The 14,766-nt window shown below is 40.5% G+C and overlaps 1 protein-coding gene across 10 annotated transcripts in view; it reads left to right on the top strand.

Moving 5' to 3' along the window:
• Positions 1 to 14,117, top strand: part of PARP6 (poly(ADP-ribose) polymerase family member 6) — a 31,734-nt gene extending 17,617 nt beyond the window's left edge. For 5 of the 10 annotated variants that reach the window (XM_079122692.1, XM_079122694.1, XM_079122688.1 and 2 more), the window contains 10 exons: positions 312 to 377; positions 1,312 to 1,379; positions 4,039 to 4,087; positions 4,307 to 4,419; positions 5,150 to 5,222; positions 5,924 to 5,993; positions 12,156 to 12,235; positions 13,073 to 13,136; positions 13,313 to 13,397; positions 13,744 to 14,117. In XM_079122692.1, the coding sequence (XP_078978818.1) occupies positions 312 to 377; positions 1,312 to 1,379; positions 4,039 to 4,087; positions 4,307 to 4,419; positions 5,150 to 5,222; positions 5,924 to 5,993; positions 12,156 to 12,235; positions 13,073 to 13,136; positions 13,313 to 13,397; positions 13,744 to 13,846 (771 nt within the window). In that variant the 3' untranslated portion in view covers positions 13,847 to 14,117. The other 5 variants (XM_079122695.1, XM_079122693.1, XM_079122696.1 and 2 more) reach the window with 4 other exon arrangements.
• The last annotated feature ends 649 nt before the right edge of the window (positions 14,118 to 14,766 follow it).

The following is a 14,766-nucleotide window of genomic DNA, read 5'->3' as shown; positions in this document are numbered from 1 at the left end:
GGTCCATCCCCAGTACCACAAAATTAAAAAAAAAATACAAAAAAACAGGCAAAACACACATGCACTGAAAAAGCCATCATTTTCAAACAGGGATACTAAGATTCTAAGAGGTTAAGTATTTACCCTATTATTTTGAACTAATGTGATTTCAGAACTGATATTAAACTTACATTGTTTAATAGCATACTAGCATACTAATCTATATCCTTAAGCCTAGAGTTCTTTTGTATATCCTACTTTGCCTTTCTATGCTTTTCTCTCTCCTCTACTTTTCTTCATCTGATTTTTCTCTTCCCATTGATTCTCCACAGAAGAAAAATTATGAGCGGCTTCAGAAAGCTCTGGATAGTGTAATGTCCATCCGGGAGATGACCCAGGTATTCTGCCCTCTGTCTGTTCTCTGCTTGTCCAGTTTAAGTCCCCTATTCTGCTTGTATTTCATAGGAGTGGGGGTGAAGATTTAGAGAAGCTACTCAAATTCATGTATTTTCTCTACTATTCCTTCTGTAACCTTCCCAATTCTTGTTCTGTTTTATTAGATCTCTTACTCTTTATTCTTTTCACTCCTGATGTCTCTCTTAACTTTTATCTTTGCTGTTAAGTCCTCACAAGTTGTTCAAAATTAATGTTTTTTGAAAATTCTTAAGGAATTAGAAAAGTGAGGGAAAGACCTCTACCCAAGGTTGGGAGGGTGAGGAGGGGGGCTTGGAGGTAAGGAACTAGACCCAGGGGCCTACATCTTCTGTCCTTCTAGGGGTGGGGCAGCCACATGGAGCAGTGACCATCCTTTGACTCAAGGCTGTCCCTCACCAGATTTCCCCACCCCTCGTCTGCAGTCTCTGCATGAATAGACATTCATTTGTACTCACATTTACAGGTGGGCCTCTTCTCAGCAAATCCTATATATCACAGTTGAGATTAACACAGAATGTACATCTAGGGGGGATGATTTACTTATCAGAATGACTTTGCTTTATGTAAAGATTTACTACAGGATTCCTTAGCCTGATCTTTCTGGGACATTGATTTTATTTATTTTTTGATTTACAATCAGCTTTTTAGGGCTGTAGGAATTGCATAAAATGAGGGAGACCCACCTGCATGTTGTTTTGTAAGCATCTTCAGTCATTTTCATATTTATTTATGAGTCTTCCCAATCTGATTGGGGCTCTGTGAGGGTGGGAACCCACATGTCCTCTTTCCTCTATGTGGCCTTCAGTGCCCTTGCCCTGGGTCCTGATAGTCAGTCTATGGAAAGTGGGAGGGCTCCCATCTCTCCTGGGAGATAATCTTATGACCATTGTCTTACAGGGCTCATATTTAGAAATCAAGAAGCAGATGGACAAGCTGGACCCCCTGGCTCATCCTCTCCTGCAGTGGTATGGATAGAGTGACTCACCCTTCCTAGGGCAATAGGGAGGGAGGATGGTTTCAGATATAGAGCCTGTACCTCTTAGAGGTGATTTCAGTATCCTTCACAAGATTTAAGACAGTACGAATGCTTTTTTTTTTTGGAGTTTTACTATTGACATACCTTGCCATGAGAAGAACTTAGATCCTACATAGAGCTCGCAGATTCTGTTCCATGTTTTCCAAAAGATTTGTTTTCTTAACTTTTTTTTTCTTTTGGTACTAGAGCTTGAACCCAGAGATGCTTTAACACTGAGATACATCCCCTGCTCTTTTAAAAAATTTAAAAATTTCTTGAGACAGGGTCTCACTAAGTTGCTGAGGCTGGCTTCAAATTTTTGCTCCTTCTACCTCAGCCTCCTGAGCCACTTGAATTAAAGATGTACACCACTACACATGGCTAAGTTTTTAAAAAATCTTTATTTTTATTTATTTATTTAGTTATTTTTTGCTTGCTTGGTTCTTGTGCTGGCTGTGTGCTCAAGTACAGATAACTCTGCCTAGGATAAGGGAGAAAGGTTAAATTCTGTTTCCTTGGAGATTAAGGAAAGATTAGGGAGCGGGAAGGAGCGAGGAAGAGAAAGAGACATGTACCCAGTGTGGTGGTACACCCCTGTAATCCCAGTGTCTTGGGAGGCTGAGGCAGGAGGTCTGTGAGTCCAAAACCAGCCTCAGCAAAGTGAGGTGCTAAGCAACTCAATGAGACCCTGTCTCTAAATAAAATACAAAATAGGACTGGGGACGTGGCTCAGTGCCCCTGAGTTCAATCCCCAGTACCTCCTAACAAAAAAAGAAAGAAAGAAAGAAAGAAAGAAGCATGTCCATTTTTAAACTAGAACTCTGCCAAGTATGGTGACACACATCTGTAATCCCAGCAACTCAGGATGCTGAGGCAGGAGGATCACAAGTTTGTGACCAGCCTCAGCAACTTATCCAGACTCTAAATAACTTAGACCCTGACTCAAAATAAAATATAAAAAGTTAATCTTTATTATTAGTTTATTTATATGTGGTTCTGAGGATTGAACCCAGTGCTTCACACATGCCAGTGCTCCACCACTGAGCCACAACCCAATTTATTTGTCAATTCTTAGTTGACAAATAAAAATTATATATTTGTCATGTACAACATGATGTTTTGAAATATGTGTATATTGTGGAGTGACTCAGTAGAACCATTAACATACTCATTACCTCACGTAGTTATTTTTTGTGGTGGTAATACTTAAAAATCTCTCGGTAATTTTCAATGCATTGTTATTAAATTTTGTCATTACTTGTAGATTCTTGAGTGTTTCTTGCATGTAGGAATTAGCAGTGTTCTTTTCAGCTAAGTTTCCTGTGCATCCAGGGAGGTCTGTCTCTCCTGTCTCCTTTCCCTGTCCCAGCATGTTCCCTGATGATATTCAGTGTCTAGAGTCTGAGGCACTGTTCTTAATTCACTTCTACTAGCAAAGATTCTGATTATTCCCTACTGCCCTCCCTCCCTGACCATGATTTCTGTTTTGTTTTCTTGACAGCTTTCTCTTTCTAGCTTGCCTTCCTCTTACTAGTCAGCCTTTGACATCAGCTCCTCTCAGTGCAACAGTTTCCTCCCTCTTGCCATAAGGAATGCCCAGGCATAGGGCTGGCATCATAAGAATATGGATGAGGCACAAAAAACTGTCTCCACTATTCGAGAGTGCTCTCTTGCTGAGGCCTCAAATGTTTTGTGCCTTTGTTCTCTCTTTTTCTGAGTACAGCCTGTGCACAGCCTACTCTGTCCATGATTTCTCAGGAAGTTCATTCTAGTTTGTTTCTTTCTTCAGTCTAGTTACTAACTTTCTCTCCATTTTCTCCATATCTGAGAGCCTTCAGCCTTCTTGAGTTCAGGCAGGATGGCTCCTGAGCCCCAGTTTTGAGACTTTAACTCTCTGGTGTAAGTTGTCACCATCCTAACTCAGATCTCTCTTTTTGTTTACTCTCTTTTTTAAAAATAGGTGACTTCTTGCTGGGTGCGGTGGTGCACGCCTGTAATCCCAGCAGCTTGGGAGGCTGAGGCAGGAGGATCATGAGTTCAAAGCCAGCCTCAGCAGAAGCAAGGCGCTAAGCAACTCATGGAAACCCTGTCTCTAGATGAAATACAAAAAAGGGCTGGGGATGTGGCTCAGTGGTTCAGTGCCCCTGGGTTCAATCCCCAGTACCAATAAAAATAAAAATAGGATGGGGCTGGGGATATAGCTCAGTTGGTAGAGTGCTTGCCTAGCATGCACAGGGCCCTGGGTTCAATCCCCAGCACCACCAAAAAAGAAAAAGAAAAATGAAAATAAAAATAGGTGACTTCTTATAGGTTTTCTTTTGTTATAGCCTTTTCTTTCTCCCTGGATGTCGCAACCTACTTCAGAGGCCTTTCCTTTCTTTATCCATTGTTTAACTTCCAATAAGTAACTGGTCTCTGGCCAGTGAACTTCCCTTTTAAATTTTTATACATGAGCATTGTCATTCAGGAGTATCCAGGTAGTGACCTGGACATATCACACAATTCAGATAATGCTTTAATCCTTGTTTGTTCTCCCATGGTCAGAGGAAGACTGTTCTGGATAACGTAACCCCATACTTATTCTATCCTTTTTCTATGTTTCTTCCCAGGATCATCTCTAGCAACAGGTCACACATTGTCAAACTACCTCTCAGCAGGGTAAGTGATCATTCTCCCTCTAAACCCTTCAAATTTGTGGTGATGGGCAGCAGGGATTCCAAGCCGAATTGGCTCTGTATATCAACATAATCTTTGGACCTAAGCATATTTCCCTTGTTTGGGGTCAGTGCAAGCCTAATTTGTTCCCCATCCCTAATCCTTCCCTCCCTGATCTCCATTTCTGCTCTGTTTTCCTGACCGCACCCCCACCCTGGGCAGCAGCTGAAGTTCATGCACACCTCACACCAGTTCCTCCTGCTGAGCAGCCCTCCTGCCAAGGAGGCTCGGTTCCGGACCGCCAAGAAGCTCTATGGCAGCACCTTTGCCTTCCAGTGAGGAGGGTAGAGGGTGGGCAATAGTGGTCCAGGGTGGAAGGGTACGGGTGGAGTGCCCTTGAGGTATATGAGTTTGTGTTACTTATGTCCCTCAACTAGTTAGCAAATATTTGTTAAATGCTATTTGCTAGATTCTGTAGAGGATAATATGAAACATGACATGGTTATGTTATCAAACTGTTTATGATACAGTTGAAGAGAAATGACACTTGTAAAAAGATGTAGTTGAAGGAACCAAATGAAAGGGATAGATATGAAAACTTTGAAAGGAAATCCACAATTTTTGCCCAATTTGGGAGGGAAGAAAGAAGGAAGACATAAAAACTAATTTCGAGGGAGTGGTAGTATTCTTTTCTTAAAATAGTCTGGACTGGAAGGTACGTCTACAATCAGTAATAAGTTTGATGAGTTTGAGATGAATTTGTTGAATTTGAAATATTAGAATATGCAAGTAAAAATATTGAACCATCAGTTTAGTGTTGAGGGTTTAGTATATGATTAGCTGAAGAGCAGAGGAGAGGATAGGACTGAAAATGAAGACGTAGTGTTTAACCACAAACATCCATCTTACTGCCTATGACTGTATCCATGTGCATGGCCATCTCTAGGTGTGTTTGTGCCCAACTTCAGGTTTCATGTGGGTAACAGTGGGTGGGGAGGGCACTCTTGAAAGTGCTCCTGGAAACCTCATGCCCTGAGGAAATATGTATTCTATCCTGCTTTACAGTGGGTCCCACATCGAGAACTGGCATTCAATCCTGCGCAATGGGCTGGTCAATGCATCCTACACCAAACTGCAGGTGAGGCAGTGTCCCTTTTTTTTTTTTCTCTCCATCTCCTACCTACCCACTCAGTTTTGGGGAAGGCTACTCTAGAATACTTAAGTGTTTTTACCTCAACATCCTCAAGCTTAGTCTGTTTGGGGAGCTTCCCTAGAAGGGAAGTTGAAATTGGATGTATAGAATGAATGTGGCTGTTGTCTATTTGCTCTTGGGCTGTGTTTTTTGGTGGTTTTGGGAATGAGAATATACCTATAAGTAGGAATGTGAAATTGCTGATTTCAGCCACTGTGATGGATTCACATTCGATAGAACTTCTCAATTTATGTGGCTATTTAGGAGTTTATAAGAAGATTTCTTTCTTTGTCCTGAGAGACTTCAGGGAGTGGTTGTTGTTCCTCCTCCTGGCAACCTCTTCTGTAATTTCTGTTTGGGAATCTGCCTGTATGCCAAGGCCTGAGGATAGGACTGTGGTTGTTGAGGGACTGACTCAGGTGACTCTACCACTCCCCACTCCCCAAGATATTAATATTTAATATATTTTAGGCAAACAGTTCATCTGAATCCACTTTTCAGCCTATCAGTTTTATAAGAGTAGTCTTAATTTGAATGTGTGAGAATGTAGATGGAGGGACAGAGGTCTGAATAAGCCTTGTGGATGCCTAATATATAGCCATGGGAGGGCCCAGGCTCATATGTTCATCCTGGTGTTTCCCTGCAAGCTGCATGGAGCAGCCTATGGCAAAGGCATCTACCTGAGCCCCATCTCCAGTATTTCCTTTGGATACTCAGGTAAGAAATATTCTCTGGCCACCTTGACTCTATTTACATTGTATCCATTTGTGACGACATGATCTGTGCTGTCCTCTTCTCCCCCATTGTGGATATTTGGTCTATGTCAGCTCTTTCCCCAATCATGGACATATAATCTGTCTCTACTTTCTTTCATTAGAATTTTAAATTCTATGTGAGGTAAGGTCAGTTATTGTTAAAAATGGTAGTTTTATTAATTGTAGGAACTTTGGCCTTCAGAATGGGTTAAGGAATAACTGAGAAGTGAAAGAAGGGTTTTTGTAGACCACGGTTTTCATGTTTATAGTTACAGATTGTGTGCATTTGTGCACGTGACTTTATGTGTGAGTACACCCAAAGGCTTGAATTCTTTGCATTGGCTTATAATTCTGGAGATATTGTGCTGTCAATCACCTTTTTAAAAGTTGAACTGTTCATAATCACACATTAATATACATTGACTACAAGAGAGAACGCATGTTATTCCAAAGGTAACACATGAATGAGATCTACAGTCTGGTGAGGGAATGAGTCTAGTGTTGTCTAACTCAGAGAAGGAATATGTCTTAGAACTCCTTATCCTTCCAGGTTCATGTCTTAGTTCCTTTTCAGACTGCTTGTTTTAAAAATTTTCTTGCTTTTATTCTTGATCAGTGTAATCTCTATAAAGGATGACTATTGTGTCATTGCATGTATACTATTTGAAGGCAGTTGTACTAAATTGTTATTCAGTATCCTGCAGTGATAATAACTGTTATAAAGGTAAGAAAATGAATGATTAGAATCTCAGAACTAGAAAACTCTTCTAACAACAGAATAAGTCAAAGAAGAAGAACAGAGACAATATAGGTAAAAATCAAAATCAGTGACATGAAAGAGATACAGTACATAGGACTAAAAGAGCCAGAAGATGACTCTTTTATAGAACTAAAAACAAACAAACAAACAACAACAACAACAAAAAAAAAAAAACCCAGATAAAACCTGGTTAGAAGAAAGGAGCACAGATAAATATTGTGAACAAAAAAGCAGTATAATTCTAGATATAACAGAATTTTAAAGCTAATAAGAGAATTCTGAGTTGGGGATGGTGGTACATACCTTTAATCCCAGCTACTTTGGAGTTTGAGGCAGGAGGATTCCCATTTCAAGGCCAGACTTGGCAATTTAGCAAGACCCTGTCCCAAAATAAAATAAAAAGAGTTGAGGTATAGCTCAGTTGTAGAGTGCTTGCCTAGAATGCATAAGGTCCTGGGTTTGGTAACCATCACTGCAAAATGAACTCTGTAAACTTTATATCAATAATTTGACAACTGACAGAATAGATGAACTCCTAGAAAAATACAACAGTAAAATTGACTCAGAAAGAAATCAAAAGCCTAAGTGGCCATAAAACTATAGAAGTTATTTACATTTTTCACAAAAAAGAAACATAGACACCAAGCCCAGATTTTTGTCTTTTCTTTCTTTTTTTGTTCAGGGCTTTAAACCCAGGGCTCCATCGTGCTAGGTAAGTGCTCTACCACAGACATATACCCCCCAACTTCCAGATAGTTTTTTGGTTTTTTTCATCCTCCTCCTCTTCTTCCTCTTCTTCCTCTTCCTTCTCTTCCTTCTCTTCTTCCTCCTCCTCTTCCTGCTGTTCTTCTTCCTCCTCTTCTTCCTTCCCCTCCTCTTCCTTCTTCCCCTCCTCTTCCTGTACTTTCCTCCTCTTCCTCCTCCCTTTTCCTGCTATCCCTCCTCCTGTTCTTGCTCTTCTTTTTCGCAGTTCTGAGGCTTAAATCCAGGGGTGCTCTACTACTAAGCTGGCCTCAAACTTGGGAGTCTTCCTGCCTCAGTCTCCTGAGTTGCTGGAATTACAGGTGTGCAACATCACACCAAGCTCCCTGATAGTTTTACAAGTAGGTTTTTTTTGTTTTGTTTTGTTTGTACTAGTGATTGAACCTGGGCCACTTTGCCACTGAGTTACATTCCCAGTCCTTTTTATTTTTTACTTTGAGACAGGGTCTTGCTTAATTAATGAGACTGACCTCAAACTTGGGATCTTCCTGCCACAACCTCAGGTTGCTGAGATTACAGGCCTGTGTTGCTGCACTCAGCTATAAATGAGTCTCAAACCCAACTTTCAGGGACCAAATTATTCTAATCTTTTACAAAGTGTTCCAGAAAATAGAAAAAGATGGAATTACAAATCATTAAAGATGAGTAAATTTGAATTCATTAAAACTAAAAATTTCCATTTGTCAAGGAAGACAAAAGAAAGTGAAAAGAGTACATACCAGGAGAAGACTCTTGCAACACATGTTGCCATGTAAGATTAGTAATAAAGTGTAATTTAGAGACTGAGGTAAGCTCAGTGGTAGAGCACTTGCCTAACACTGGATTCAGTCTCCAGCACTACAAAAAAAAGGGGGTAGTATTTTAAAAATTCTTAAAAATCCACAAGAAAAATCCTGTTGAAAAACAGGCAAATGACATAAACAGGCATTTCACTGAAAAAGTGACTTCAAAATTCGAAAAGTTACTCACCTGCAATTTATGAGAAGTTAAATCAAGATCAGAATGACTTATTTAGTACCCATGTCAATTGGCAAATATTAAGAAATCTGATACTATCTTTCATTGTCCTGATGATTGTAAATCAGCAGACTTTCCTTTAATAGTCTATGGGGATATAAATTGGTATGACCATTTTAGAAAGCAATTTTGTGTTATTTCCTAAATCTGGAGAGATTTATCACTGTGACCCAGCATTTTCATTCCCACATATGCACACACAAAGATATATAGGGAATGTGTAAAGCGATACTGTTTACAACAGCAAATCTTGGAAACAGCCCCAAAGCTCATCAGAATAATGGATAAATACATTCTAGTGTAGTATTACAATGGATTATTATTCAGCAATGAAAATAAATGACATCATTAACAGCATGGAAAAAGTAATGTGTTGAATAAAGTAATGCAAGTTCCAAAAGACTACTGCCTTTTTAATATTGTCCAAAAGCAGACAATATTAAACACTGTCTAGGGATGTATGTATATGAGATAAACTAAATAAAAGAGGGAAGAAGGGGCGGGGAGAAGGAAAGGAATAATAATCCTGAACGTAACTCAGTAGAACAGTGGTTTTGTAGCAACTATGAGGACCTGGTTTTCATACCAGCACCACAAAATAATAATACCCCAAATCTCAGGACTGTGGTTACCCTTAGATATACATCACTTGGAGTCCTAGTTCCTGGACTAGGACCTAGTTCCTAGTTCCTGGATCAGGTCTCTACCTATTTATTATCCTGTTATAAACAATGTGTCATGAAACAAAGGTTGTGATTAATCCACACAGTGAAAGTGCCTGATACATAGTTATTGAATGTGTGAATGAATCTTATTATGTGTGACTGAGGTCCAAAGTGGGGATAGGGTTGAGATAGTCTTTTTGACGTGTCTGGATTCCTCAGTTTTTACCTTTGTCCCATCCTGAGGAGCTGATTAAGCTCTTATTACTTTCTGAGTAATGAGATTCTTTTGGCTTAGTGCCCGTAGTTCTCCTTCCTGTCCGAGTGTGGTGGCACATGCCTGTAATCCCAACTTTTTAGGAGGCTGAGATAGAAGGATTGCAAGTTTGAGGCGAACCTGGGCAACTTAGCAAGATCCTGTCTCAAAATGTCTCAAAAAATAAAAAGGGCTGGAGAGTAGCTCAGTGGCTGAGTGCTTTTGGGTTCAATCCCCAGCTCCTCAAAAAGAGAAGAAAAGTTTTTCCTGTTTTCTATTTCCTCTCTTTTCCTTCACTCTTCTCCCAGTGACCTTTGTTTACCACTAATTACCTGAATACCTTTAGTTACCAGATGGAGTCAGAAATCTCTATGGACTTCTTGTCTTTCCTTACCACTTTACTAATTGCATAGAAACATCCTATGACTGTCCTTTTTTCCTCTCAAAGAATGGTGATTACATAGCCACACTATTGTAGGATTTTATTACTGGAATTATAGGTCATTTAGTCTAATTCCTTACTACTTTACAGATAAGAATGCTGATATACAGAAAAGTTAGATGACTTTCTGAGGGTCATACAGCTATGAGTAGCAGAATTAGGACTGGAATCCAAGTCTCCTAACATGTAGACTATATTATTACTATATTGGACTGATAAAGGTGGGCTTTGCTTGAAACTCTGGGTCTCTGAGATCACTGTAGATAATGGTTGAATCTATATTTAACTTTGAGTGAAATGTGTGCATATGTCTTGCTTACCGTAGTTATTCTGGCATTTGACCAACTATCTTATGTTTGCTTCTTCCCTGTTCTCAGGTTTTTTGTTTTTTCTTCCTTAGGGTACCTTTAGCCTGGTGACATTAGGTACCCCCTGGAGAGGGAACAACCATTTTATCAAAGGAGCCTTAGATGATTTGACCATAAAGTGCAGGTTGAAATGAGGGACAATTTGAAAGGAGTAGGTAAACTCCATCTTTTTAAGTCTTGTTTAGGGACTTCTGATAAGTACATACTCTGAACACCAAGTATCCAGAGATTATTTTAAACACTATATTGTCGGGCTGGTGTTAGACACGGAAGAAAGTTCATGGGGTCATAGATAGGACTGCACAGGAGTGGGATAGGGCAAAATTTATGTCATATCATAAGGCCCATCTCTAAAATCCACCGTAGAAGTTATCTTATTCTTCCTTATCCTCCTGTCTTCTTCCTCTGGATTAGAACTTGAATGGGAATTTCTCTTGGAACTTTGTCACTGAAATAGCTAGGCTGAGGTGGTAATGATGTTTCGATGCAGAACTGAACCTCGTGGCGATGGTAGAAATTGAGGGAAGGTAAATATACTGTAGAAGGAAGGAATTGGCAGTTCAAGCTGAGAAGTTTTCATTGTCCTGAATTTTGTTCAGGCCATGAATCTTTCATAAGTCTTCAATGTGAATGCATGATGAGTTGACATCCTGATCAGTGAAGTATGTCAGTCCAGTGGTCATCACTCCACTTCTACACCATGGCTATCACAAAACCAAGAATTGAAGCAGAGTGGAGCTAGTACTAATAAAATGGTTAAATAGGAGCTCTGCTATGATTTTGTAATGATGGCATCGTTTTCATCTTTGTCAGTCTCCCTCTTGGTCACACACATATGCATACACATACATTCTTATCCCTGTCTGGGCCTGTGATGAAGCTAAGCACAGATACTGAAGGCCTATCCTAAGTCCAAAAAGATTTGGGAGTAGAGACACACAGGCATTGTTTCATATCTAAATAAAAATTCTGGTTGTTAATATTATAAACAGGGACTCTTTATTGTGGGGTAAGGATAATAGAGGATTTACGATTTTAGATAATGTGTAAACCAGAGGGAATTGGCACTTATTTCTCAAGTCTAAAAACTTGAAAATGAAGGTAGAATTCAATGTAGTTGCCATTGTGATCACCTGTGGAAATTTATCATGTAAGTGCTCTGCTTTCTCCTTTTTCCTGAATGACTGAACAGAAGTTTTCATATAACTTTGAAACGAGAATAGATCTGAATTGCTCTGCTAGCTTCCTCTCCATTCATTTCATTCAGTCTGTTGTTTGATACTGATGTACTGATATCCCACTCTTCTGGGCCCCTAATTCCTGGCTCATTTCTGGTATTACTCTACTATGAGTAGACCCCTTCAGTGGTTCCCTGGTGTTCTGAGGAGAATTCCAGTTGCCTTAATATGGCCTACAAGGCTAGCTTACCTTTTCCACATCATTTCTTGCAATTCCTCTGCCATTCACTCTACTCTGTACAAACTAAGGCACATGTCTTTATTGCAAGCTTTCCATATCTATTACTTCTGCCCAGAATACTTGCTCCTTTTAACTAACTCTTCCCAGTCCTATGGGTCTCAGCTTCACTGTCACCAGGATAACTTCTTCAAATCTCTGGGCTAGGCAGTTCCCCTTCTCTGGCTCACATAGTGCTCTATATAATCTCCCCATCACATCCCTTACCATACTGTGTTGTAATTACTTGTTTGTTACCTGTAATTTCCACCAGACTAAATTCTTGTTTTATTTGCTACTATATTGCCAAGTGTCTATCTCAGTAACTGATACTTACTAGGCATTTTGGTAAATATTGATTAAGGAATGGATAATTGAACAGAGCTTCTTGTTCTATGACAGGAATGGGAAAAGGACAGCACAGGATGCCCTCCAAGGATGAGCTGGTCCAGAGATATAACAGGATGAATACCATCCCCCAGGTATTATTAGTTGGCCCTGCTCTAAGGAGGTAGGATTCTTTCCTGGGACTAGTTTAGACTACAAAGATGAGTGGGAAAAGAGTGGATCTGGGGTGATTAGAAGCTCATTTAAAGGAATCAGATATGCCTTCAGGTGGACACACTTCCCAAGTTTTATGTGGTTTCTGTCATAAGTATGAAAGCAGAGACTCAATTTAAATAAAAATGTAAAGAGTGGGCACAGTGGCTCATGCCTGTAATCCGAGTGACTTGGCAGGCTGAGGCAGGACCTGTCTCCCCAACTTAGTGAGCCCTTAAGCAACTTACCAAGACCCTGTCTCAAAAAATAAAAAAGGCTGGGGATATAGCTCAGTTGGTAGAGTGCTTGCCTGGCATGCACAAGGCCCTGGGTTCTATCCCCAGCACCACAAAAAAAAAAAAAAAAAGAAAAAAAAATTAAATTAAATTGAATTAAAAAATAAAAAAGGCCAGGCTGGGGTTGTGATCTTAGTGGTAGAGTGCTTGCCTAGCGTGTGTGAGGCACTGGGTTGATTCTCACCACCACATATAAATAAATAAAATAACTGTCATCAAAAAAAAAAAAAAAATATATATATATATATATATGTATGGCCTGGGGATGTGGCTCAGTGGTTAAGTGCCCTTGGGTTAAAAAAATAGGAAAAAGGAAGCCTTGGGCCCATCCAGACTGATTATGGAAAAGCAAACTTTTGGAGGGTGGTTGAAAGCTTAGAAGATCCCTGATCCTACCCGCATTATCACCGGCGAATGAACCTGTTTGGGGAAAGCACTAACAGACTACTTGATTCCGTTGTCCTTTGCCGCCTTCTTTTTCAGACTCGATCCATTCAGTCAAGGTTCCTGCAGAGTCGGAATCTAAATTGTATAGCACTTTGTGAAGGTAGGTAGCTTGTCCAGTCCTTGTTTAATTGGGTCCCCAACCATTACTTCTGATTCATCTTTGATATGTGATCCAGCCACAGGTGATGTTGAAGCATCATGTCTTCCCTGCCTTGCCTGTACTTCATACCTTAAGCATTTAATTAGATCTATAATTTTTGACGCCCTTTTCCCCAGTGATTACATCTAAGGACCTCCAGAAGCATGGGAACATTTGGGTGTGCCCTGTGTCCGACCATGTCTGCACAAGGTTCTTCTTTGTGTAAGTCTAGGAGGGACCCTATATATTACTTGAGTGAGGGTGGTGTGGTGGTATGGTAGTGTGTGATTACTGGGAAAAGTCCTTTTCTGTTATTTGAGATTTGTCTCCTGCTGCATGAGTAGAACTGGCTCTGAGACTTTGACCTTGGAGGATGGGGATGAGTACAGAACATTGGGATCTGTTTGGAGGAAACCCAATAAGCTGAATCGCTGAATCCCTTTCATCTTTAAAAGTAGCAAGAAAGGGTTTTGACTTTGGGGTGGGATGTCTACACCCTGAAATACAGTTCTGTGTGACATTATCCGAGTATTCTTCCTTATGCTCACACTCACCCTATCTTTGGCAGATATGAGGATGGTCAGGTGGGCGATGCCAACATTAATACTCAGGACCCCAAGATACAGAAGGAAATCATGCGAGTGATCGGAACTCAGGTTTACACAAACTGAGGGGGCCCCAGCCCTCATACCACCCTGTTCCCCAGGATCCATCTGCCCTCATTAAAGGGCTCAGGAGCAGCAGGTGAGACTGCCCTGAGGAATCAAGGGGCCATTGTTAAGGGACAGGAAAAGGATAGAAGAGACAGCCTTCATGGTGGAGACTGACCCAGGAACCACTCCACATTTGGATGGCCCAGACTGATTCCAACCCTTGATTTGCCCAATTGACTTCACTCTGTTTGTAAATAAAACAATAAAATGGAAGGTGCTGTGGATTGGATATGATCACTGTGGTCTGACTAGCTTTGGCCCAGCACCTACCCCAAGGTCCTGGACGCAGGTGGTGGGGAGAGTGGAGTATTCCCAGAGTCAGGACTATTTCTGTTGCATGAAGTCAAAGCTGAGTCCTTTTAATGTTGTATTGTACAGATCATTTTTATCAATGGGTAAAGAAGGAAAATCTGCAATCATGCAGATGAAACAACTGAGAATAGAGAATACCATGAGTGACTGTTATGCAAGATTTAAAAGAGCCTTTGAGGCCAGAGCAACTCACATTTCTAATAAGTGAGGTTTGGGAAGAGCTGGCAAGTGCAGGACAGTGTATTGGTCTCCAACTTGAAATCTTTAAAGACCCAAAGCTGTATACAGTGACACATAACTATAATTCCAGCTTCTTAGAAGGTTGAGACAGGAGGATAAATTTGAGGCCAGCCTCAGTAAGTCAGCAAAACTGCCCCAAAATAAAATTTTTAAAACGAACTGGGGTTGTAACAGGTTGTAGCCCTGGATTCAAATCCCCAATGCTGGGGGCGGGGAAAGGCATGTGGTAGTTATAAGAAGGTTTGCAATGGGAATCTCTGTAGGGAGAAAATGAAACTCATTGAAATAGTTATCCTGAAACAACTGCTTTCCTTCACCACCTTGCC

Source organism: Sciurus vulgaris (genome assembly GCF_902686455.1).
Source record: "Sciurus vulgaris genome assembly, chromosome: 2".
NCBI classification, from domain to species: Eukaryota; Metazoa; Chordata; class Mammalia; order Rodentia; family Sciuridae; genus Sciurus; species Sciurus vulgaris.
Note: the sequence above shows the minus strand (reverse complement) of the source record. Positions and strands in the feature narration are given on the sequence as shown.